General features: G+C 36.9%; 1 protein-coding gene and 3 pseudogenes across 1 annotated transcript; 1 reads left to right on the forward strand and 3 right to left on the reverse strand.

Moving 5' to 3' along the window:
- Nucleotides 1-1,563: 1,563 nt before the first annotated feature.
- LOC131408844 (olfactory receptor 5p57-like) lies at nt 1,564-2,495 on the reverse strand (annotated as a pseudogene).
- Nucleotides 2,496-3,358: 863 nt separating this feature from the next.
- LOC131409144 (olfactory receptor 10Z1-like) overlaps nt 3,359-27,965 on the forward strand; it is a 32,295-nt pseudogene continuing 7,688 nt past the window's right edge.
- On the reverse strand, nt 20,600-21,544 carry LOC131408836 (olfactory receptor 5P6-like). Its single transcript, XM_058545897.1, has one exon. The coding sequence runs from the start codon at nt 21,542-21,544 to the stop codon at nt 20,600-20,602; it is 945 nt and encodes a 314-aa protein (XP_058401880.1).
- Nucleotides 26,968-27,885, reverse strand: LOC131408849 (olfactory receptor 5P3-like; annotated as a pseudogene).

The following is a 27,965-nucleotide window of genomic DNA, read 5'->3' on the forward strand; positions in this document are numbered from 1 at the left end:
TGGCTGAATTAAATAACTTGGAGTTTAAAATTTGTATTTCTACATCTTATACCATTCTTTATTCATTCAGAAGTTTTATATATTCACCTATTGAAATTCTGCACCCCTCTACTATTCAAGTTAATACGCATACACAAACGCAAACACACACTCAATCATATATCTCCCACTCCTTCAGTGTGGGAGATGGAACATCACTGTCTTTGAATATGGAGGAAGGAGGCCACAAGTCAAGGAATGTCATTGGCCCCTGGAAGCTGGAAAATCCGAGGAAATGGTTTTTCCCCTAGATCCTACGGAACTAATCCCCGCCCTTCCTATCCCTTGATTTTAGCCTAGTGAGACCCATACTGGACTTCTGACCTCCAGAACTGTAAGGTAATAAATTTGTATTGCTTTTAACCATTAAGTTTATAGTAAAAGAAAACTTAATCAGTGTGTTGTTTAATGAAATAAAGAGAAAGACCACTCCTACCTCTACCCCCTTGGAACCTGGAACCATGCATTCTGACTCATATTTTTTTTTAAGGCATATCTCTCATTCTGTAGGACAGCCACTCCAACTTGCAGATGTTGTCTGTCAGCTGCCCCATAACAAAGACTTCAACAGGCCAGACGGAATGGGTGGAACATAATCAACCTGCCACCAGGTGGCCAGCTGGGCCCCTGGGGAATGGTGCTGTCCCAGGGTCAAATTGAAATATTTTATTGGCAGTTTGGCACTCAGCAACGGTGGTAGCCAGATCGGTTTTGGTGATGGGAAGGCCAGAGAAGACTTAATATGGAGAATTTTTAGTATCTTAAGCAATAGGAATAGAAGGGCAAAAAGTGGTTCAACAGACATTCAGCAGTGTATACATACATCCCCAAGATTGAAATACCCTAATGAAAATATCCTTACTTATTCACCTCTACAGGAGCTAGGTCCTGCCAATGAGTTCTCGGTAGACTCTCCTTTGGGGGCTTTTTAAGGTATTTGGAGGAACATATTCCTAAAAGGGAAAAACTATTAGCTAAAGGGAATTTTCAGATATCTTCTGAGTTCACTGGATCAAGCTTATCCGCAGGGGTAGGTAGTGTGGGAGGGATCCTGTTTGTCAGGTCCAGATCACAGGAAAATAGAAGCTTTTCAAACATCAGTATCACTAGTTTCAACTCTTAGATTGTCTGTAGGGTATAGACACCATCTCTTTCAGATGATGAGATCTTGGATAGCAGCACTACTCTTTATTCCCCTTTCAAGGAGTCTCTGATGCTTCCAGCTCTTCATTCCAAACACTGAATTCAAAGAGCACAGAACTTCTTTGAAAAAAGTTTTACTTATAGATGCAAGAATGGTGAGTGGAGGAAGGATAAAGCAAATATTTATTTTTGTTACTAGATAATCCTGTCTTAGTGAATCCACGTTTAATTTTTACACTGAAAATTTTCTTGAGAATGACATAATGAAATTTGTGAGTCTAGGATACTATGAAGATAAACTGAAATTTACTTAGTATATCGTCCATTCACCTGCAGAAGAGGTCCTCATTATACAGTGTTTATTATTGAAATCAAATCAGTTCAGGACCACCAATGTTTTCCATCCATCAGTTTTCCCGTGGCTTCTTTAACTTCCTTCTTCCTCAGACTATAGACAAGGGAGTCCAACATGGGAATCAGGACCGTGTAGAACACAAACATCACTTTATTTTATTAAGTTGCGTAGCTGGGCCTGAGCATCACATAAATGAATGTAATGGTCCCATAGAAAAGAATGAGCACTGTGAGGTGGGAGGTGCAGTTAGAGAAGGCTTTGTGCCACCCCTCAGTAGAGCGCAGCATCAGGATTGAGAAAAGGATGGAGACATAAGAGAGCAATGATAAACACAGTGACCACAATGATGCAGCTAGAAGAGAAGACTGCAATTATTTCAGAAATAAAATCATGAGAACAAGAAAGTTTCAAAAATGGTGAATAGTCACAGAAAAAGTGATCGACATTATTTGTTCCACAAAAGACAGATTTAATAAACAGCTAGTAAACGTCCAAGCATTCACACATCCACCCAAGTAGGACATCCCCACCAAGAGAATGCAGATTCTAGGAGACAAGTGGATGGAGTAGAGCAGGGGAGACCAGATTGCCACATAGTGATCATAGGCCATGACAGCCAACAGGAAGCACTCAGCTGTCCCCAGTGTGACTACAGAACAGAGTTGGGCTACACAACCAACAACAGGCAGAAAGGTTCCTTCACTGAGAAAGCCCATGAGCATGACAGGTGTGACTGATGAGTAGCCATTTTCTAGAAAGGCAAAACAGCAGAGGAAAAGGTACATTGGGGTATGAAGCTGAGGGCTGCTTCTGTTTAATGTTCTTATGCTGTTGTTGCCCGTTAAAGTGACCACATAGATTCCTAGAAACATGATAAATAAAATGGCACAAACTGTAGTATCCTCTGTTAACCCCAAAGAATGAACTCTGTCACAGATGTGTAGTTTCCAGTCCCCATCTATACTGGGAATGGTTCCCATTGAAAGAAAAACAAGTGAATATTAGAATTGAAGAACATATAATTTTCATACTTATTTTTACAATGAATATATAGTAAAAATTACAAAACATAGACATTTGAGAGCAAATTTGCTAGGAAGTACTTTTACACAAAATACCTCATGTAAAACTTGGCAGTATCTATGTTCATTGATGTAAGGCCAGGAATACTCAGAAAAAAAATGTTTTAACTTTACAAATTTAACCCATATTTGCATCATGTTGTTAGTTTATGAGTTCCTTGAATGATAGAGATCAAGTAAAATTTCAGAATAATAATATTTTTCCTTCAAATATCCGATGTCAAGAAGATTGAACATGAACATACTCATCCCAGCATCACAGGCATGTGCTCAGCCAGCTACATGTCACACTTTTATTCTTAACAGAAATGCTTGAAAAATGGTATATGTCAATTAACTGAGCAATAGCATGCCATGTTATGAACACCATGTAATTATATGCCTGACCTCCGATGTCCTAGCTTACTTATCTTTATTCAGGGCAGTGATAGGATCTTATTAACTAGGCATGTACCCAAGACTGAATGAAAGCTTAAAATTTTAAAGAAAATAGATATATATGACACAAATTCAGAGTTGGTTATGAGTGGCATTATGGCATGGAAGGAAGTGTTTTGCAAAAACGCATTGAGCTTTGGAGCCATACAGGCCTGGGATCACATTCCAGCTTTGCCACTGACTATCTATGGAATCTTAGACAACTTACATCAACTCTTCAACCCTTCATTACCTTGTTAGTTAAAATATACCCCATAGGATTCTTGTTTTGAACAAAATGTTGCTTGCGTTAACACCAAGCATGGCTCACAGAGGTAAGTGGATGATCAACAAGTGATTATTTCCTTAAAAGGACCAAACCTTAAGTACTAATAGAAAAACGAAAAACAACCATTTCTATACCAGTATTAAAGGAAAATTTTTACCTGTAGAAGTTTGTACCTCAACAATAACAACTAATTCTAAAGAACGATCACCGTAAAGCAAGGTTACATTTATGAGATTTGGGGTCTTTTTAGATATTGAGTACATTACTTGTTTGTGAAAATTCCACTGAAAACTCTCAAGACAGAGAAAGTTATAGGTACATATGCTCATGGAAATGTTTTGTCTAACAGCATCTAAACATTATTTGAGTGTGCATTAGTTCTTTATTTAATGAAAACTCTTGATGGATTGCTAAAATTATTCCAACTGTTTTGGGATTCACAAGAATAAACATAGTGTAGCACATATAATTTCATTTTAAAATAGAAATCTTTAAGGGAAAAAATAAGAGCTTATATTTTTTATATAGTTCTAGATGATATCACCTTTTTTTGATTAAATGTTGTATTTTGAGATAATTATAGATTCCATGCAATTGTAAGAAATAATAATAAAAAATCCCTATACCTTATACAGAGTTTTTCCAAATGGTAACATCTTGAAAAACGATAGTACAATATCATAACCAGGATCTGAAAAGTGATACAGATAGGATACAGATCCCTCATGTGACCTATTATAGCCATAATGACTTCCTTTTTGTCTCCATTCCCTCCTTAATTTTTGGTAACGCTTAATCTGTTCTCCATTTCTGTAGTTTTATCACTCAAGAATTGTATCATTGTATTATATTCCTTTCTGAATCTAGTAATTGTCTTTGTGCTGACGACTACACTACCAGATGTAAAAATAGCCACTCCTCCTTTCTTTCAATTAATGTTTACATGCTATATCTTTTCCCATTTTGTAACTCTCAAACAGTTGTAATCATTATATTTGAAATGAATTTGTGTAGATAGCATAGAGTCATGTTTTTTAATCCACCCTGCTAGTGAGGCCTCAGTTAGAAATAAGGAACATATCTTTGGAAACTGGAAAAAAGGTGATCTGTGTTATAAGTGGCAAGAGGCCTAGCTGAATTGTGTCCTACAGTTATGTGGAAAGCAGAGCTTGTAAGGGATGAATCTGGACGTTTACCTGAGGAGATTTACAAGCAAAATGCTGAAGGTGCAGCCTGGTTTCTTCTTAGTGGTTTTAGTAAAATGTGAAAAGACACAGATAATTTAAAAAAGAACAGTTAAAGAAATGGAACCGGGACATGATGATTTCGGAAATTCTCAGCGTAGCTAGATTACTAAAGATGATAAAATTGTGATAGTCACTGTTCAGAAAGTATGCGCTAGAGAGAAAGCAAAAGTGTGGTAGAAAAATGCCTTGCTAGTGCTGAAGAGTTTAGGTATGTGACTCATGAATCCCTCAACAATCTCAGAAGAAGTCAGGAATAGAGATGGGACTATCCAGGAAAGATTTGTAGAGAACCCTCTTGTATACTAGTATGAATATCATAACATACATAGGAGACACAAAAGATTTTTTTAAATGATGTACCATCATTTTTTAAATGATATACCATTGTGACTTGGACTGAGAGAGACAGAGCCAAAACTAAATGAAAGAAAGCTCTGAGACTGAAAAGTCTACAGGCAGGAAGCAGGCTGATGAAACTATTCAGTTCAAATATATGCTATCCTTCAAGCGAAAGAAAGAATGTCTTCAATGGAAGAAACTGTGGCCCAGAAACTGAAGCCTTGGATCCAAGGTAAAGAGCCACGTGTACAGAGGCTGGGGTTGTGATCATGGAGATCTGAGATACAGGACCATAGACAGGAGCCACTGGGCTATAGTGTGCAGCAGTGAGCCACAAAGGATTATTCCTAGGCCTAGAAATCGGGTAGATTTGTGGTGCTCCATTTCAGAGTTGCTTGGAATTGGTGACCCTTTTCTTCCTTCCCACAAGCCAGAAAAACAATCCCTGACTCCTAGTATTCTAGTGTTGAGAGAAAGATAATAAATTACACATCTAAATGTAGTGAGCAAACAAATCAAGTAAAAGTTTGAAGTAAGAGCTATTCAGGTAACTCTTCCTCCCTTCAGGCTCGCAAGAGTAATTCAAAAATCCATGAGAGGAATTAGCCAATTAGGCTGGAGAAGAGTAAGCAAACATAAAATATGTATACATGTACATATTTCTGTATATATATAGACACAAAAATGTGTATATATTTGTGTCTCTCTATATATACAAAATGTACATATGAATATATAAACAAAATTTGTGTGTATATATATATATACAAAATGTGTATATATGGGACTAATAAGTGTCTGAGAAAAAGATACTCTCATCCATTATGGTAAGATATGGATTTGCTAGAAACTTGGGGGAAATAATCTGGCAAAATTTGTTAAAATTTTAAATGCTATCCTCTAAAATAGTGCATGAGGAATCTATCCTAGAAATAATAACCTGAGAATATAAACATACATATAAAAATAAGTTCATTACATGATTGTTTAAATAGTAGAAATATTGCAAAGGATATAGTGCTCATCAATAAGGGAATGGTTAAAAAAATTATGACACCTTCATTCTATGGATTACTATGAACCCATCAAAACAACAAAATAGCTCTCTATGTTGAGCCTTGGAAATAATTACATGGTATATTCTTATATTTTTCCTTTCCACAGTCTCTAGTGAATTTTTTCATAACTTCTTGTTAATGTTTCATAACCATCTATTCTTGTATTATGTGTTTAGTACTTTCTCCTTAATCACAAAGATATTCATTACATTTATTTTAATATAGCATCTTCTTATGATAGCTTTACAAATTCTATTTCTTTAGGTCTATGTTCTGTTGTCTTTTGAATTTGTTGTCATTTTTGAGTGATTCTGAAAATCTTAAAATATTTTGAGAGTACTTATTATAAGTACATATTTGCAATTGAGATTTTCTTCTAGACTGTCCACTGATTCTATTTCTACAACCCACATGGAAAGGCACAAAAGCAGTAGTATTGCTCTCCATTTTCAGTTAGATAGGGAAATGGGCAAGACAAATAGCCAGGCACTGTACCTCAGCTGCTTGTCTTCTGGGCTTTACTGCCTTCCCTTGACTCCACCCAAAGAACTGTTTCTGTATAAGACATACACCCCAATCAGGGCAATCTCACCCTTTTGAAGAGGTATTCGGCTATAAGCAGGGGTAAGCTAGCCTGGCTTCCCTCCTCAAGGGACCACTACTTATACACTTGTTAGTTGTCTGGAGCCCCTCTAGTTTCTATCCCTCTTTAACAGGAATATTCTCGGTGTTTTATCAAACCCTCCATATGATTCTCCTGTACACTAAAGTTTGAGAATGACTGCCTCAGTGTTCTCAACTTTGGCTCAACATTGGAATCATCTGGAAAACTAAAATATGCTCATATCTGAATCTCATTCCTAAGATTTTTATTTAATGAATTTGGAGTATGGCCTACTCGTTAGGATTAATAAAAGTGCCTCAAGTGATTTTATACACAGGTAACTATGCAAATCAGCGATTTTGTCATTTCAATTTGCATAGCTGGAAAATCACTGTGTGCAGAGTCCCTTCTGTTCTGTCTCAGATGTTTTTTCAGCGGGAATTCCTCCTGGAGTAAAAGATCTTTAACCAACATTATCACTTCCCTGAGCTAATGGGATTCATGAATTCCTTCTCATGATTTCATGATTCTTTCAGAGGGAAAACTGTGAGAGAATCATGATATATGTATTGGCCACCTGCTGTGATTGTAATACAAAAGTCTTGAACTAATACTTGAGGTAGACAATCAAGAAATTTGACAAATGGGAGAAGTTGTTTTCTCTATTCGTTTATTCATTTAGCAGATATTTATTGAACATTAAGATGTCTAGAATCCATTTAACAAGGTGCAACTCCCTACACAAACACAAAACCAAATAAAATCACACTGAAATCGATAAGCAGAACAATTTCACTTTCCCCACATTGGCGCCTCCCATGTACTTTCATGGGTCAGGGTTGAAAAAGATCACTACAGCCCAAAACTTCTTACTCTGGGGAAAGGAGAAATTGGAGTATGCATCCAACCTCCTGGACTTTCAGTGAGCTGCCTGAAAGTTCGGTTTCTGTCTTGCTTCATCCGCAGCACTGATGGAATTGGCATAGCTTGGTGGGAACAGCTAAGAACAAAGTACAGGAGCAGTCTGCACGCTATACTTGCCCTAGCTCTGTAAGATTGAGAGAAGGTGTAGAGGCTGGAAGGAGAGGAGTAGAGTTTGCCTCCACATCCTAGCCTTTCACTGTGCTCCGAGAATGACCATTTTCTGTTCTCCTGACCTGCGGCATTGAAAGAGCCAGAATATTTTGGTGAGGACAGCTAAGAGCAAGGAGAAGTTGTGGGATAATTGATGTACCTGACACAGCTCTGCTAGATTAGGATAAAGCAAAGAAATTGAATCTTCTTTCCCATAAGGTAGGTGAGAAATGAAGCATGCACAGGACATCCTCACCTGTGGTACTGCAGTAAGGCAGCAGAAGAAGCCAGACAACGAATACCCATAAAAAAAGTTTGAGAGCCTTCCAGAATCTCCACCCAGGCAGATTGCCAAAATCTTTCCCTGTCAAAGCCAATCCATACAGACTGGAAGAGGAAGCTGTTTCTTAAATTCACAGACACCAACAAAGCTACAAGGAACATGAAGAATCAGAGAAACATGACACAAGCAAAGAAACAAAATATATCCCCAGTAATTGACCCTAAAAAAAATGGAGATCTATGTACTGCCTGACAAAAACTCAGAATAATCATCTTAAAGAGGATGAAGGAATTCTAAGAGTTTAAACACTGATAGACAATATAATGAAATCAGAAAAAACATATTTAAAAATGAGAGTATCAACAAAGAGATAGAAAATATAAAATGGAAGCAAACAGAAATGCTGAAGCAGAAGAATACAATAACAATTTAAAAATTCACTAGAGGGGTTCAACAGCAGATTAATCAACCTGAGGAAAGAATCAGAGAAATAAAAGTCAGGTCATTTGAAATTATCCATTCAAGGAGCAAAAATGAACAAGATAAAAAAGAGTGAAGAAAGCCTAAGGGACTCGTGGGACGCCTGAATGGGAATCAATATATGCAGTATGAGAGTCGAAGAAGCAGAACAGAACGAAAAGGGGGCGGAAAGATTAATTATATATTAATGGCCCAAAACTTCCAATTCTGAGAAGGAAATTAAGCATCCAGATTCATGAAGCCCAAAAGATTTACCAATATGAAATAATACAAAAAATCTACACCAAAACACATTACAATCAAACTGTAAATGTTAAAGACTAAGAGAGAATTTTGAAAGCAGTAAGAGAAAAGCAACTCATAAAATACAATGGAGTGACCCTAAAACTGTCAGCAGACTGTGATGCAGAAATCTCACATGCAAGAAGAGAGTGGGATGATATACGCAAAGTACTGAAAGAAATAAAACTGTCACCAAGAATACTATACCAAACAAACTGTCCTCAAAAAATGAAGGAGAAATAAAGCCTTTCCAGAGAAACAAAAGCAGTGGGAATTCATCACCACTATATCTACCTTCCAAGAAATGCTAAAGGGAGTTCTTAAAGTTGAAACAGAGAGACACTAAAGAGCAACTCAAAAGTAAAGGTAAGTGCAAATATATAGACAAATAAAGAATACTGTTATACTGTAATGGTAGTATATTAATCACTTTTTATTATAGTATAATAGTTAAAAAATTATCAAAAATAACTATAAGTAAAAAGTATATTAATGGATACACAATATAAAATACATAAATCATAACATCAGTAACATAAAGTGTTGAGAAAAGAATTTGAAGTATAGAGTTTTTTATACAATTGAAATTAAGTTTGTAGGAGCTTAAAGTAGATTGTTATAACTATAAGATTGTTGTATGTAAACTTCATAGTAACTACAAAGAAAACACCTATAGAAAATACATGAAACATAAAGAGAATGGAATCATAGCATTTCAGTACAAAAATCAACAAATCACAAAGAAGTCAGTAAAAAAGGAAAAGACGGACAAAAGAAGTATAAGGTACATAACAATTAACAAAATAGAAATAGTAAGTCTTTACTTATCAACAGTTACTTTAAACAAATATGGATTAAATTCTTCCCAGTCAAAAGACATAAGAGTAACTGAGTAAAATAAGAAGCAAGACTGAGCAGTATGCTGCCTACAAGAGATACACTTTAGATGTGTCTAAAACATCTAGATGTTTAGATGGACAAACATAGGCTAAAAGTGAAGGGATTAAAAAAGATAGTACAGGGGCCGACCCAGTGGCTTAGCAGTTAAGTGCGCGCACTCGGCTACTGGCGGCCCGGTTCGGATCCCGGGCACACGGAAGCACCACTTCTCCAGCCGTGCTGAGGCCACTCCCACATACAGCAACTGGAAGGATGTGCAACTATGGCATACAACTATCTACTGGGGCTTTGGGGAAGGAAAAAAAGGAGGAGGATTGGCAATAGATGTTAGCTCAGAGCCAGTCTTCCTCAGCAAAAAGAGGAGGATTAGCAGGGATGTTAGCTCAGGGCTGATCTCCCTCAAAAAAAAAAAAATCTTAAAAAAGATAGTACATGAAATAGTAGCCAAAAGAAGACGGGTGGCCATATTTATCAGATAAAACCAGACTTTAACTCAAAAATTGTCACAAGAGACAAAGAAAGACATTTTTTAATGATAAAAGGATCAATCCATTAGAAAGATATAACAATTTTAGATATATATGCACCCAACATAAGAGCACTTAAATATAGCAAACATTGGCATAACAAAAGGGAGAAATAGACATCACTACAATAATAGTAGGAGACTTGCATTCCCTACTTTCAATAATGAATAGGACATCAAAACAGAAAATCAATAAGGAAACAGCAGTCTTGAATAACACTATAGACCAAATGGACCTAATACACATATATAGAACATTCCATCCAATAGCAGTCGCATACACACTCTTCTCAAGTGAACACAATAATTCTCTGGATAGAACATATGTTGGTCATAAACAAGTCTTAACAAACTTAAGAAGATTTAAATCACTCCAGGTATCTTTTCTGACCACAATGAAATGAAAATAGAAATAAAGAACAGAAGAAAACTGGAAAATCCACAAATATATGGAAATTAGATAACATACAGTTGAACAAGCAATGGGTTAAAAAAGATATCAAAAGGGAAATTAGGCGCTTACCCGGTGGCGGAAGCGGTTTAGTGCGCCCGCTCCACCGAGGCGGCCCGGGGTTCGCTGGTGCTGATCCCGGGCACGCATCGCCGCACTGCTTGTCAAGCCATGCTTTGGCGGCATCCCATATAAAGTGGAGGAAGATGGGCACAGATGTTAGCTCAGGGCTGATCTTCCTCAGCAAAAAGAGGAGGATTGGCATCAGATGTTATCTCAAGGCTGATCTTCCTCACCAAAAAAAAAAAAAAAACAAAACAAAAAAAATGGGAAATTAGAATATATCTCGAGACAAATGAAAATACAATATACCAACACTTACCGGGAGCAGCAAAAGCAGTGCTAAGAGGGAAGTTTATACTGATATATGCCTTCATTAAGAAAGAAGAAAGATCTCAAATAAGTAGTCTAGTTTTACACCTCCAGGAACTACAAAAAGAAGAACAGACTAAGACCAATGTTAGCAGAAGGAAGAAAATGACAAATGTTACAGTAGAAATAAATGAAATTAAAAAACTCAATGAAACTAAGAGTTCTTTTTGTTTGAAAAGATACACAAAATTACAAATCTTTACCTGGACTAACCAAGAAAAAGAAGATGAAGATTCAAAGAAATAAAATTAGAAGTTGAAGAAGGGACATTATTACTGATTTCACAGAAATAAAAGAATCGTAATAGACTACTATGAACAATTATAAGCCAACAAATAAGATAACTTGGAATAAATGGATAAGAAACATGCTAGAAACATACAATCTTCCAAGTCTGAATCATAAAGAAATATAAAATCTGTACAGATCAATAATAATAAGGAGATTAAAGCAGTGATCAAAAATCTCCCTACAAAGAAAAGCTCAGGACCAGGTGTCTTCAGTCATGAATTCTACCAAACATTTAAAGAAAAATTAACTCAAATCCTTCTCAAATTCTTCCAAAAAGTTGAAGAAGAGGGACTACTTCCAAACTCATTTTATGAGGCCAGCAGCACCGTCATAGAAAGGCAGACAAAAACACTTCATAACAGAAAACTATAGGCCAATATCCCTACTGTATGTTGCATAACATGCAAAAATCCTCCACAAAATTTTAGCTAAACTAACTCAACAGCACATGAAAGAAAAAGATCATACACCAAGACCAAGTGGGATTTCTCCCCAGGATGGAAGGATGGTTCAACATAGGCAAATCAATTAATGTGATACACCACATTTACAGAATGAAGGGTACAAATCACATGATCATCTCGATATATGTAGTAAAAGTATTCAACAAAATTCAACATCCTTTCATGATAAAAACTCAACAACTACGTATAGAAGAAATTTACCTCAGCATAATAAAGTCCATATATGATAAGCCCACAGCTAGCATCATACTCATGGTGAAAAACTGGAAGCTTCTCCTATAAGATCAGTAACAAGGCAAGAATGTCCACTCTTGCCACTTCTTTTAAACATAGGACCAGAAGTCCTTGCCAGAGTAATTAGTCAAGAAAAAGAAGTCATCTAAATAGAAAAGGAAGAGGCAAAATAATCTCAACTTGCAGATGACATGAATTTATGTAGAAAACCCTAAAGATTCAACAACGACAACAGAAAAAAACTGTTTAATTAATGAAAGAATTCAGTAAAGTTGCAGGATACAAAATTAACATACAAATATCAGTTACTCTTCTAAACACTAACAATGAACTATCTGAAAAGGAAATTAAGAAATTGATCCCATTTATAATGGAATGAAAAGAATAAAATTCTTAAGAATAAACGTAACCAAGAAGGTGAAAGATTTGTACCCTAAAAGCCACAAAACAATGATGAAAGAAATTAAAGAAGATACAAATAAATACAAAGATCCATTGTTCATGGATTGGAAGATTATTGTTAAAATGTCCATACTACTCAAGGCCATATCCCGATTCAATGCAATCACTATCAAAATTTCTATGGCATTTTTTATGGAAATAGAAAAATCAATGCTAAAATTTGTTTTGAAACATGAAGGACCCTGAACAGCCAAAGAAATCTTGAGAAACAAGTACAAAGCTGGAAGCATCACAATTCCTGATTTCAAATGTATTAGGAAGCTACAGTAATTAAAATAGTATGGTACTGGCACATATACAGACATATAGACTAATGAAATAGAACAGAGGGCCCAGAAATAAACTCATACATATACTGTCAAATGACCTTTGAGAAGAGTGTCATGATAACAAAATGAGAAAAGAATAGTCCTTTCAATAAATGGTGTCGGAAAATGGATATTCACATGCAAAACAATGAAGTTGGACCCTTATACCATATACAAAAATCAACTCCAAATACCTTAATGGGGGCTGGCCCAGTGGCATAGCAGTGAAGTTCGCACACTCCACTGTGGCAGCCTGGTGTTCGCAGGTTCAGATCCCAGGCGCAGACTGACGCACTGCTTGTCAAGCCATGCTCTGGCGCCATCCCAGATAAAGTAGAGGAAGATGGGCACAGATATTAGCCTAGGGTCTCTCTTCTTCACCAAAAAAAGAAGAGGATTGGCAACAGATGTTAGCTCAGGGCTGGTCTTCCTCACAAAAGAAAATATATATATAACAACTGAAACAAAAGTCCTGAAACTATAAAACTCCTAGAGAAAAACATAGGGGAAAACTACATGACTTTGGTTTTGGCAATGACTTCTTGGCTATGACTCCAAAAGTACAGGCAAAAAAATAGAAAAACTAAATAAGTGGGACTACATCAAACTAAAAGGCCTCTGCAAAGAAAAGGAAGCAATGAACAGAGTGAAAAGGCAACCTACTGAATGGTACAAAATATTTGTGACTCATATATCTGACAAGGGATTAATTTCCAAAATATCTAAGTAAGTTCTCAAACTCAATCGCAAAAAAACGAATACCCAATTAAAAATGGACTAAACACTTGAATAGACATTTCTCCAAGGAAGATCTTTGACAACTTTCCAGTTAACGTCGCACTTGTGTTTAGCAGGAACGTAAGAAAAATGTTACCTTTAACAGTGATAGATGTTAAAATAAAAATTCTATGGAGTATCTTCATATCACTTTTCTGCCCTCACCTCCTATGAGATTAGATATTTAATGAGCAATCGAAATAGAAATATAATTTTCCAATTGATTTGAGAAGTGTAGGTTGATTCTATTCAGTTCTATACTGCAAAGCAAACCACATAACAGGTATACCTGATAGAAAATGTCCTGGAAGTTTTGCTAAAAATCCAAAGTTCATTACAACATAATGACCAGAATATACCATTCTAGAGTAAGACAGTACCTCCAAAATCATGTTGACTCCAAGCTAGTCCATTATATTAGGTATCTGGAAAAGAGCATCTATGAGTTCTTAAGAATTTAAAAATAATAGATATGTATTAAGAATTAATGATGCTATGGATCTCAAGTTCCAATTATTATCATGGATAGAAACCCAGCAGAAGTTGCCTGTTAAATTCATTTACGTGGTCTAGTCATTGTCACAATATCACCTGGTGCCACTTCATGGTGGTGAACTGATGAAAATACGACTAGATTGAAACAAAAGTCAAAGTTCTTTTGGAAATTTTCACTGATGTCCCTAAATTTTTTAAGTGTTATTTTCATTTTAAATGATTTAAAAGATTGAATTCCTTTATTCATTCAAACAATAGTTTATTAATGACTTGTGATAACTTATGATGACCAGGCCATCAAGCTCAGTCACAGCCTTCACACCCCCATATATTTTTTCCTTGGTGGCCTGTCCTTTTTAGAAACTTGTACCACTATGGTAACCCTCCCGCACATGTTAGTGGACTTGCCATCAGAGAGCAAGACCATTGCTTTTCCTGAGTGTGTCACACCGATGTTTTTCTTCTTAGGCTTAGGAGGCAATAACTGCTTCATCATGGCTGCCATCTCCTATGACCATTACAATACCATTCACAACACACTGCACTATGCCATGCAAATGACCCGTAAAATCTGCTTTCAGCTGATTTTGGCCTCTTGGATGGTTGAGTTCCTGGTTTTTCTGTGCATCATCATCACTGTATTCAACTTGTCGTTTTGACTCCAACGCCAACCAGCACTTCTCTGCGACATCTCGCCTGCGGTCTCCCTTGCTTGTGATTACACTTTGCATCATGAAATGGCTATTTTTTTGCTGTCTGTCTTTGTGTTGGTGGGCAGCCTTATTTTAATTATGATTTCCTATGTCTTCATTGGGTCCATAGTTGTGAAGACGCCTTCTGCAAAGGGAAAGTATAAAGCCTTCTCGACTTGCTCCTCCCACCTCACTGTAGTGTGCATCCACTATGGATTTGCTTGCTTTGTTTATTTGAGGCCCAAGGACAGTGACTCATTCCGTGAAGTTATGCTGATGGCTATGACTTATACAGTTCTGACACCATCCCATAGTTTACAGTCTAACAAACGAGAAAATGCAGAAGCCCTAAGGAGGGTAGTAGACATATCAAATAGGTTTATCCCTGGGATGGTAAAAAAAAAAACAGTGAAAATTTTAAAAATTTACATGATGTAAATAAATAACAGCCGAGTTCTTTCAATAAAAATCATCACTTTGAGCACAAAGCAATTAAAGAATTATCTAATTACCAGATACGTCCTGCCATCAGTATTTTTCTAGTACAAACAGGATACAGTTTTAAAATAATTTTACTATGTGTGTGTGCATACATGTATATATATATATACAAATATGCAAGCAGAAAATGAATCAAAACATCTTTCGGAACACACTGTTTTCGTGACAGTGGTTTGATCAATCTTTCTGTATACTAATGGTAGGTTTAGTGTCAATTCCCAGAACTTCTTCACCGGTCCTATATCTTAAATATTTTCTCCTATTTTTTTCTAAAGATTTTTAGTTCTACATTTTATATTTAAGCCTATGATCTCTTTTGACTTAATTCTTGTATGACATGTGAAGTTTAGGTTGAGGTGCTTCTGTCCTTCATGGATGTCCAGTTGCTCCAGAACCATTAGTTGAAAAGCCTTCCATCTTTCAGTGGATTGTTTTTGCACTTTTTGAAAAAATCAGTTGGACATCCTCGTGTGGGTCTTTCTCTGGGTTTTCTAGTCAGCTTCGTTGATCTCTGTGTCTGTTCTTCCACCAGCACCACGCTGTCCTGAGGACTGTAGCTATATAGTAAGACTATATAGTAAGCATAATATAATACTATATAAGTATACTTATATTAAATGATCTTTAGTATCAGGTAGCCTTAATATCAGGTCCCACTTTGTTCTTCTCTTTCAAGAGTGTTTTATATATTCTAGGACCTTTCCTCTTTAGTAATGTAAGCATGTAGTGATGTAAATTTCTCTCTCAGCACTGCTTTACCTGAATCTCACATGTTTTCATATGCGGCCTTTTAAAATTTTCATTCTGTTCTACGTATTTTTTAAGTACTAGAGTTCCAGGTCTTCTTTTTATCATTTATTTTCTGAATAGAGAACTTCTTTTAGCCATTACTTAAAGAGATTTGTTGGGAACAAATTCTCTTAGCTTTCCTTCATCTAAAATGTCTTTATTTCTCCTTCATTCCTAAGGCTATCTTGCTAGATGTAGAATTTACATATCAAAATTCTTTGCTTTTAGGACTTGAAAAATATTGTACCATTTCCCTCTGGCCTTCCTGGCTTCATGAGAAACCTATAGTCTTTCGTATTGCTTTTGCCAATAAGTAATGATTCCTTTCTCTCGAGGGCTTTCCAGATTTTTCTTTTCTTTCTTTTTTCACTTCAGTGATTGTATTTTCAGTTCTAGAATTCTCACTTGATTATCTTTTGTAACTTCTATTTCTTGCCAATAGTTTCTATTTTTTTCATTTGTATCAAAAAATTTAATGAAGCTTGCTGAAGCATCTGTGTGATGGCTGCTTTAAAACCCTTGTCACATTGTTTCAGCATCCTATTCATTCATCTTGATGTTTGCATATATTGTCTTTATCATTGAAATTGTAATTTTTTCTGATTCTTGATATGACAAGTGATTTGTGATTGTATCACAGACAATTAGGATATTATATTGTGTGACTCTGGATCATATTCAATCTTTTTTTGCAAGGAAATTCCGCTGCCAAGGCGTCACTGCAGCACCAGGTGACTGTGGATGCTGACCTTCTCGCTGAGCACTACTGACACAACTCTGGCAAAAAGGGAGCGCTGACCCACACTGCCTCCTTGCAGATGAGTGAGACGGAAGTTCAGCTCCCCCCTCCGCCCTGTTGTTTCCCTCCCAGTGATAGTATGACCATGACTTGCATGTCTCCATGCCTCCAAGAAAGCTCACCTCCTTGTTGGGTCCCAATGCCACTACGGAAGTGCATTGGAGAGAGCTGGTTCACGCTGCTTCATTGTTGTTCAGGGCAGAGGTGTATGCTTAGCCCCTCACTGGTCCACTTACAGGAGGCTGAGGGAGAATGCTACCTGGGGGAGCAGAGTACCATCTAGCCCCCTCTCATACTCCCTCAGTCTCATTGCTGCCAGATGGCAGTGGAGGCTCGTTTACGCACTGATCTCCACTGACACTACAGGGCAGGAGAACTGGAGGGGAGGTGGGGTGAAGATCAGCTCCCTACTCAGCCCCACTGAAGCCTAGGAGTGAGAAGCATGCACAGTTTTTCCACTGGTGTTTGTCTGGAGTAGGGCAGGTATTGACAAAAAGTTTTCTATTCTCTTAGGACCACCCTTTTCCCAGTTCTTTGGCTAGAGGGAATAGGCTTTTCTTAGAGCTCTTTTGGTCTTTGCCTCTTGGCTGTTTTGGTTTGGAGGCTTCTGCAGCACCCTGTCCAGGACACATGGAAGCAATAGGTAAACCCAGGGACACACCGCTATGTGGTTCCTTAGGTCCCTAAGGCCCTAGGAGTCTGTCTTCTTCTTCCTCCTTTCAGAGTCTTCATATGCTTGTTTGTTGTGTCCCATCTGGGGGTATTTTTGGTAATAATTAGGAGGAACTAGTGGAATAGAGCTACTTCATCTTCACTGGAACCACAAGTCTATGCCCTCAAACATTTCAAGATATTTATCCACCTTCTTATTTTGTGCCAGAAACTTAGTCTAACACAAATTAGTCTGACATATCCAGATGTGGAGGTCTCCATATTTACTTTGAATGGAAAGCGTTGGTTAGAATGCAATGTGTCAGAGACAAATGAAAATCCTCTAGTGGTGAAGTATTCTCAGAAAGCCCCTCGCTTTGGCCCTCCACAGAGACCATATGCGTAAAAGAAGTCAAAGTATTAAGACCATATTTCTGACCTTGAGTTTTTGCTTAACCTTTATGTGCCTCAGTTACACCCTCTGTAAAATACAAATAAGAAAAAACTTCATACGGTTATTCTGAGGATTAATTGGGTCAATATTTGTAAATCACTGGGAACAATACTCGGAATGGAATGAGTAATTTCATATTATAGCTCCTATTGGTAACGCTCTTACTACTGCTACTAGTATTATTGCTAACGTTGTGCTTTTGGATCTTCTGACTCTCCAACCATGCAAGCACATAAGGGAGATATTATTCAGCAGAGGGTGATTACGTGACTTTTACTGAACTAGGCTAGGATTCTAGTTGCCAAGCTGAGTGAAACAGTGTCGAGGCAGCATCATAATTGTGGTGAAGCATGGGTTTGTGTCAAAGCCTGTCACAGTTGTAGCAGGATCTGACAAAAACATTCAATCACTTGAATCAGTCTGACACTCAACAGATTCAAAGTCAGCACACTCAGTGGTTCAGGTCAGAGCAAAACCTTCATTCAGCCATCCGTTCATTTATTAGTTTTTCTTTCATTCATTTCAAATATGCATTTATGTTTACTATGTTCCAGGAACTGTGTGAAAATTAGACTCATAGGGAAAGATGAAAGACATGGTAGCTGTCCAGCGTTTTGGAGAAAACAAATGCGAGTTCTGTAAATACAAGCGCACTGAGTATTCCAAAGAAAATACTCAGAGTTCTACGGGGGGATAACAGGTCTACTTAATTTGGCCCCAAAATTCAAGAAGGCTTCCAAGAGGATTAGAAACAAGGTTTAGGTGGGTACCTATAACACAAGAAGGCATTACCTAGGTGAGGAGAAAAATGCATCCAGGTAGAGGTAGTGCATGTCAGAGAGTTCTGAGGTGGCAAAGAAGATGGACGTGTTTGATCATTTAAAAGAAGACCAATAATTGATTGCTAGAGTTTGAGTGTTTAGGGACTGAGGGAAAAGTGGTGAGAGAGAGAAATAAAACAGGTGCCGTGTTCAAGACTTTGTAAGCCGTGTTAAGAATCGTTGCCTTTATTCTAAGATTTTGGGGACATATTAACAAAGAACCTAATCTATTGAGATTTATGAGTATGGTTGGTGTATGGAGAATGAATTAGAAAAGAATAAGAGAAGGAATATGAAAATTGGTTGGGATTCTATTGGTCAGGATTCTCCAGAGAAACAGGACGAATAAGATATATTCTTTTTAGAAGGAATTTCTCAGACAATAGTGGGTGCTGGTAATTCCAAAATCCACAGGGTAGTCCAGCAGACCAGAAATTCCAGTAAAAGTTGAGGTTGCAGACTTGAGTCCAAAGACAGCCAGGAGAGACATCTCTGGTTTTCAGAGGGCTTCAGTTTTTTTTCTTAAGGCTTTCAACTGATGGAGGAGGACCACCCACATTAAGGAGGATAATCTGCTTGACTCAAATCTACCAATTTAAATGTTAATCATGTCTTAAAAAAACCACCTTTATAGCAGCATCTAGACCTGTAGTTGATCTAACAACTGCACACCATAGCCCAGCAAAGTTAACACATAAAGTTAGCTATCACAGGAATACCATCGTTAAATAAATGCATGAGTTGGTACCTTGAAATAGCAGTACTAACAATGAAAACGAAGAGAAGTAGGAACTAAATTTTGGCCTCAGACTGTAAAACTTTGTGAACAAATGTAGGCAGGTGGAAGAGGGAAAAGAAATAAATTTCTCTCAGATTTCTGAATCAATAAATTGACTGAATGATGATGCCTCTTGCTGGGTTACAGAATATTGGAGGGGAGTCCTTTGAGGATGGAAGGAGATAATTACTTTAGTTTTAGACACTTTGTGCTTGAGACACAATAGATAAAAATATTTTTGTCTCAAAAAATAAAAAGAGGACAGGGAATGAAAAATAAATGTGGTAGTCATCAGGATTTAGAAGTAAATTAAGTTTCACAGGAGAAACACATCCAGTTCCCTCAATCTTCCTTAACGTGATGAGATTCTGACCATGAACAAGTTACTCCAAGGGTTTGCTGCACCCAGCCCCCGATGAGTTCAGGAAGCCTGTTCATTCCCGCAGGAAACTCACCTGATTTGACCCGAAAGAAGAATTCACAAGTTGGTCAGGGGCATCTCATCCTGTTCTTTCCTGGGGTCCCCTTTAACTAGGCTGGAGCTTGTGGCCAGGAACACAGGTCAGATTTATGAATCCAAAAAAGCCCATTGCCAGCAGATGACCTTACTACAAGAAGAAGGTCTCCAGTCATTTTACTGTCTGGTTCCACTCGGTCATTTCCCCTCAGAATGTACTCAATCATAACTGTAATTATCACACTCATTTCAGGATAAGCTGAAGTTAAAAATGGACATGGTCTTAAAGGTTTAGAGGTACAATAACTGTAACTTACAGCAGAGAACGCCTTTTGAAAAGATATGAATAAAATTTTAGAAGAATTTTCAGCAGATTCCGTATTGTTTCATGTTAACCAATTTGTGTAACTAATTAAATTTAATTCAAATTTATTGAAGCTTACTCACAATGGTCTTCTGATTTACAATTTGGTATCTGAAAATCCACCCCCTACCTTTACTAAAAAGCTCCACACTGGCTATTGACATAACGACTGAAATACTGAGACCACAGACACTCAATTTCCTTTTATAATTATATTCCTGGTATATTATTATATCTAATCCTTCAAAATAACAGGCTTCACTAAGAAAATATTTTTTGGGAAATCTCTCTTTTCAGAGCCTCCTTAATCTCATTGTTCCTGAGACTGTAGATGAGGGGGTTCAACATGGGGATCACCACCATGTAGAACACAGACACCACCTTGTTCTGGTCAGTTGAGTAGTAGGATTTGGGCATCACATAAATGAATGTGATGGTCCCATAGTACAGAGTGACTGCTGTGAGGTGCGAGGCGCAGGTTGAGAAAGCCTTGTGGCGCCCCTCAGTGGAGTGTATCTTCAGGATGGTGATGAGGATGTAGATGTAGGAGATGACCACAATAAGCACTGTGGCCCCAATGATGGAACCAGCGATAAATGAGGGAACAACTGTGGAGATACTGACATCAGAACAGGAGAGTTCAACTAAAGGAGCAAAATCACAGAAAAAATGATTGACTCGATTTGGTCCGCAGAAGACTAAAGAAAAGACACAAAAAGCAAAAGAGCAAGCATTGACAAAACCACCTATGTAAGTTACTAGAAGCAATTGGACACAGACTTGTGTGGACATTTTGGTGGAATAATGCAGTGGGCTGCAGATTGCCACAAAGCGATCATATGCCATAGCAGCCAGAAGGAAGCATTCATTTGAACCAAAGGCAGCAACAAAACCAAGCTGAATGCCACATCCATAGTAGGAGATGGTATTTCCCTCCACCAGGAAGTTTACAAGCATATTGGGTGTGACGGAAGATGATAAGCCCATGTCAGCAAAAGCCAAATGGCTCAGGAAAAAATACATAGGATGACGGAGCTGAGAAGAGATTCTGATAAGAATGATTGTGCTGATATTGCCGAATATTGTCACCAGGTAGATACAGAGGATGATCATGAAGAGAATGACTCGAAGGATCGGGTCATCAGTTAAGCCCAATAAAATGAACTCTGTCACTTCAGTGTGGTTCCCATCCACCAGGGCATCCATGACACAACGTAGCTGCTACCAAAATGAACCTGTGATGAAACATTACATTAAAGAAGTTGTAAATTTGACAGTTTCATTTTAATTAATACACATAGAGGTTATTAAAACAAATAAATTGTTCTAAGCTAAGTTCGGACTTTACTTCAGGGTCTAGAGTTCATATATATATGTGTAATGAGTCTTCTATATTTTAAAAGTTTGTTTTGAAGAAACACTAGAAAACCTACTTGAAATAATGTATATCTTTTTCCCTTTATATTATACATCTATAACATGTACTAAAATTGGCTTTAAAGCTAAAAATGAAAAAACATAAGCATTATGGGAATAACATAAAGGAATGGTATGTATAATAAAAAAGATAGCATATAAATATAGGATTATGTAATGGAGGTTTGAGTAATAACTAACAGTTATAGAATGCTTACTAAATGATATGGGAACAAGATGAATAGTTTTACATATAGAGTTCTATCTTAATTTCCATGAAATAATATTAAGTACTTTAACTTATACATGAAGAAAGTGACTTTGACGATGTTAAGTAATTTATCTAAATTTACATAGCAAGTGGTGGAATCAAGATGTGAATCCCAAGCAATTTGAATTCAGTCCATTCCTTTGATAACTATGCTATAAATGAAGTTAAATAATACGATGAAGTCAAGTCTCTTGAAATGGGTGGCTAATAAATAACTCTTTCTACTTTCTGACAGCTGTGGATGAAAGAGGTGTCTAGTTAACAAGTTTACAATTTCTATCAGTAAAGCAAGACCATGTTTTAAAAGGAGAAATACAATTTTCCTAATAGGATAAAGATGAAATAGAAAGGAATTTCAAATTAGGGTTATGAATGAAGACACCTATTGTAAATTCATTATAGACATTTAATATTTGCAATTAAAATATTGTTTTATCAAGTAGTTTGACATATCAATATAATACATATCAATATGATTACTATGCAAAATGTTATATGTTTAATATTTAGGACATAATTGAAGTACATTTACTTAAACAAATCAAATCATTTCCTAATGTAACAACATCTTCTAATTTGAGTACTGCAGAGTGAAATAATATTACTTTCAACATTATACACAACTGAATAAAGTTCCAACCCAAAATTATTAAGTTTACCTAGGTTCACCCAGCGAGTGGCCAGATTGAACCTCATCTCCAAGTTTTCTGACTTTATATTCTCTATATGACTCAATCCAAAGTATCTAGTTGCCTGTAAACTAAAACATTCAGAAAAATAAACAACAAAAGTCTTTCCACAAGATATTTACTGACAGTAAGTCCCACAAAGTATGTCAAAGCTACCGAATTTATTAACATTCTGGCTGAGTGCCAAGCTTAGATAGTGTGGAAAGATCATGTGAGTTTCTCGTATTACGGGTGAAAAAGTGAAGAATCCTGAATTATGCTTCTTTGTACACACTAAATAGACTGTAGACATTTAGGTTAATTCAGCTGGGATTGCTTGCTAGCTGACTGCTGGATTACATCTGCCTTCTTACTCAAGTATGACTTGTGAGTACAGATATAACCTTAGACGATAAAGTGTTTTCAAGTGCTAAATGAAAACTAACACATCAGATTAACTCGCAAACACCAAAATTTTACCTCTTGAAATAAGAATTCATTCCTCTTAGAGCAATAAATCCAAAGTCACTGTTATTATATAGCAGCCATGCTGTTTTATAATTGTTTGGCTCTGAGGATAAATCTCTGAAGATTCTAGAGATTCAAATGTGAATTCAAAAATAGCAGGGATCATTATCACATTCTCAAGTCAATATTGAGCAGTTCACTTCACGCAAACATAACTAACCTTTAAGGCTTCTGTCAATTCTCAAGAGATCCGGTTTTTTTCTTTTTACTAGGTGCTGATACACGTTCATCTGATAATCCTTGGGAGTATAATATAAAATATCATCTCATAGCTAAATATTGGTTCTAAGTTTACTTTGATATTTTGGGTTAAGGAATACTAAACTTCATATGTAAAATAGTAACCTTAGCTTCCTTCATTCTACACGTATTCATTTCGGAAATGTTTCATGTGATGTATGTAAGGCACTCCATTACGTGCCTTGGGGAATGGGGTAGAGCACCATGTAAAGTTGAATTTTAAATAACACAATTATTTAAGACGTGCATATATTTTTTTCTAACAAGAAGTATAAAACGAATGAATATCTTTAACGTTGTATAGATAGACAACTGTGAAGTAAAAAGTAGTTTGGATGACTTCCAGATCAGACTTAGTCTACATGCCTCAAAGGGAAGATTAGTGGCTAGTGGCTTATTTGACTAGATGAATAATGGTAGAAGCAGCTGTCTTCAAACTAAAGACAATGGTAGAAACAGCTATCTTCAACCTGAAGACAATCTAATTCTCTTGCTAAGTCTAATTATAGAAAGTCCTATCTCACCCTCCTGATGCTCCCCTTTATGGACTTTGCACTAATGATGCCAACCAAAGTTGATTCAGACCTTACTCTTTGCCAAGCACAGCACTTACCATTTTACCTACATTTTCTTGTTTAATCCTCACAATAATTTGGTGAGCCTAGCATTCTTATTATTCTAGCTTTACAGACAGAGAAACGAGACTTACTATAAGATACTTGTCCAAATGTGCTCAACTTGTTAAATTAAATCCAGATTTAAAATTCAGGTCAGAGTGAAGGCTGAAATGTGTACTCCACACCACTGCTGTTGCCTAGTCAACTTCAAGAGCTAAGTGCTAAAGCGACAACCACTTGTTCCCAACTAGTCCCTGATTCACAGCTTCCTCCTCCACTCTCAACGCTCTGCCTAATTCCATAAAACTGACTAGGCCTACTGTCTGGCACTAAGCGCCACGCCAGTGCTCAGGATCCTAATTTCCTCTCTTATACTCACCAATAACCAACTCCTGTTGATGTTACTTCCTACATTCCTATCAAATGAGTCCACTTCTCTCCATCTCAACACTACAATAGCTGTCCTATTTGATTTTCCTATATGCATTTTTGGCCCTCCATGCAACAGCCAGAATGAGTTATTTATTAAAAGAATTTAATATTATTCTTGTTTAGCATTACCAAATTATTACATGCACTTAGTTAAAAATGGCTCAAAGAGAAAACAATGGTCCTTTGCCCCATATTTTACAAATCCAAAGTCAAACTTCCCATGAAAACCACTTTGGACTCTTTAACCTATTTCAGGATTGAGATACCTCAGTATCTATAAATAGTATGCTTTACTAAAAAGAAATTGGAATTTCTCTCTGTGTTATGTGACCTTTCCTATATATTTAATTTGAACATAATGGACACAAGAAAAAAAAAAACAGTGGTTTTTCCAAGTCTGAGAAGATCATTACAGATTTTATTTTCTGAGTTTATCACAACAAGGTCAACACAGAAAATCAATGGGTTAAATACCAAAAAAGAGAATAAATTTTAATTCAATATTCTATTGTAAAGACAAAATAAAACTTAGTCATCTCACAGCTAACAAGAGATAGAATGTGATAGTATCAAGTTTGAAAGTTATATAACAATAAACAAGTAGAGTTTAAGTGGAATCCCACATGGCACTTTACTACAAATAAGCAAGTCAACTTTATTCAGGTAGAGAATAAATATAAAATCTTACCCCCTAGAAACATATATTTTGAGTTTCTTTTAATATATGATCATACATATATTTTCCAACATTTTATTCATATCTGTATAAAAAGATATAATGGCTAGCTCAGTTCATTGTCATCTCAAAGTCTATTACCGAATAATTCAGTTTCTTAAGACTTCAAGTCTCCAGCTATTACTATAAGTCTTCTAGTTGTAACTTTAATTTTTATCATGGCTGAATTAAATAACTTGGAGTTTAAAATTTGTATTTCTACATCTTATACCATTCTTTATTCATTCCGAAGTCCTATATATTCATCTATTGAAGTTCTACACCCCTCTACTATTGACATTCATACACACATGTGTATACAAACACACATTCAATCATATATCTCCCACTCCTTCAGTGTGAGAGCTATAACATCACTGTCTTTGAATATGGGAGAAGGAGGCCACAAGTCAAGGAAGGTCAGTGGTCTCTGGAAGCTGGAAAATCCAAGGAAATGGATTTTCCCCTAAATCCTACAGAACTAAGCCACACCCTTCCTATTCCTTGATTTTAGCCTAGTGAGACCCATATTGGACTTCTGATCTCCAGAATTGTAAGGTAATAAATTTGTATTGCTTTTAACCATTAAGTTTGTAGTAGAAGAAAACTTAATCAGTGTGTTGTCTAATGTAATAAAGAGAAAGACCACTCCTACCTCTATCCGCTTGGAACCTGGAACCATGCATTCTGACTCATATTTTTTTTAAGGCATATCTCTCATTCTGTAGGACAGCCACTCCAACTTGCAGATGTTGTCTGTCAGCTGCCCCATAACAAAGACTTCAACAGGCCAGACGGAATGGATGGAACATAATCAACCTGCCACCAGGTGGCCAGCTGGGCCCCTGGGGAATGGTGCTGTCCCAGGGTCAAATTGAAATATTTTGTTGGCAGCTTGGCACTCAGCAACGGTGGTAGTCAGATCAGTTTTGGTGATGGGAAGGCCAGAGAAGACTTAATATGGAGAATTTTTAGTATCATAAGCAATAGGAATAGAAGGGCAAAAAGTGGTTCAACAGACATTCAGCAGTGTGTACATACATTCCCAAGATTGAAATACCCTAATGAAAATATCCCTACTTATTCACCTCTACAGGAGCTAGGTCCTGCCAGTTAGTTCCTGGTACACTCTCCTTTGGTGACTTTCTAAGGTATTTGGAGGAAAATATTCCTAGAAGGGAAAAACTATTAGCTAAAGGGAGTTTTCAGATATCTTCTGAGTTGATTGGATCAAGCTTATCTGCAGGGGTAGGTAGTGTGGGAGGGATCCTGTTTGTCAGGTCCAGATCACAGGAAAATAGAAGTTTTTCAAACATCAGTATCACTAGTTTCAACTCTTAGATTGTCTGTAGGGTATAGACACCATCTCTTTCAGATGATGAGATCTTGGATAGCAGCACTACTCTTTATTCCACCTTCAAGGAGTCTCTGATGCTTCCAGCTCTTCATTCCAAACACTGAATTCAAAGAGCATAGAACTTCTTTGAAAAGAGTTTTACTTATAGATGCAAGAATGGTGAGTGGAGGAAGGATAAAGCAAATATTTATTTTTGTTACTAGATAATCCTATCTTAGTGAATCCATGTTTAATTTTTATGCTGAAAATTTTCTTGATATTGACATAATGAAATTTATGAGTCTAGGATAGTCTGAAGATAAACTGAAATTTACTTAGTACATCGTCCATTCATCTGCAGAAGAGGTCCTCGTTATATAGTGTTTATTATTGAAATCAAATCACTTCAGGACCACCAATGTTTTATAGCCATCAGTTTTCTCATGGCTTCTTTAACTTCCTTGTTAGACTGTAGATGAGGGTGTTCAACACGGTGATCAGGACCGTGTAGAACACAGACATCACTTTGTTTTGTTCAGTTGAGTAGCCGGACATGAGCATCACATAAATGAATGTAATGGTCCCATAGACACTCTTGACCACTGTGAGGTTGGATGTGCAGGTGGGGGAGGCTTTGTGCCACCCCTCAGCAGAGTGCATCTTCAGGATTGAGAAAAAGATGGAGGAGATACAAGAGAGAGTAATGATAAACAAAGTGACCACAATGACGCAGCCAGAAGAGAAGGCTGGAATTATTTCAGAAATAAAATCAGAACAAGAAAGTTTCAAAAGTGGTGAATAGTCACAGAAAAAGTGATCGAAATTATTTGTTCCACAAAAGACGGACTTAATAAACAGCTAGTAAATGAACAAGCATTCACACGTCTGCCCAGGTAGGATATCCTCACTAAGAGAGTGCAGATTCTGGGATACATGAGGGTGGAATAGAGCAGATGGCCACATAGTGATCAGGCCATGACAGCCAACAGAGAGCACTCAGCTGTCCCCAGTGTGAATACAGAACAGAGTTGGGCTACACAACCAACAACAGGCAGAAAGTTTCCTTCACTGAGAAAGCCCATGAGCATGACAGGTGTGACTGATGAGTAGCCATTTTCTAGAAAGGCAAAACAGCAGAGGAAAAGGTACATTGGGGTATGAAGCTGTGGGCTGCTTCTGATTAATGTTGTTATGCTGTTGTTGCCCGTTAAAGTGACCACACAGATTCCTAGAAACACAGAAAATAAAACAACACAATCCGTAGTATCCTCTGTTAACCCCAAAGAATGAACTCTGTCACGGTTGTTTAGTTTCCAGTCCCCATCTATACTAGGAATGGTGCCCATTGAAAGATAAACAAGTGAATATTAGAATTGAAGAACATATTATAATTTTCATACTTAT

The sequence above is a fragment of the Diceros bicornis genome, chromosome 7 (genome assembly GCF_020826845.1).
Source record: "Diceros bicornis minor isolate mBicDic1 chromosome 7, mDicBic1.mat.cur, whole genome shotgun sequence".
NCBI lineage: Eukaryota > Metazoa > Chordata > Mammalia > Perissodactyla > Rhinocerotidae > Diceros > Diceros bicornis.

Excerpts from the sequence above, each read along its gene's own strand:
- LOC131408836 (XM_058545897.1), bottom strand. The coding sequence starts at position 21,544 with ATGGATGCCCTGGTGGATGGGAACCACACTGAAGTGACAGAGTTCATT.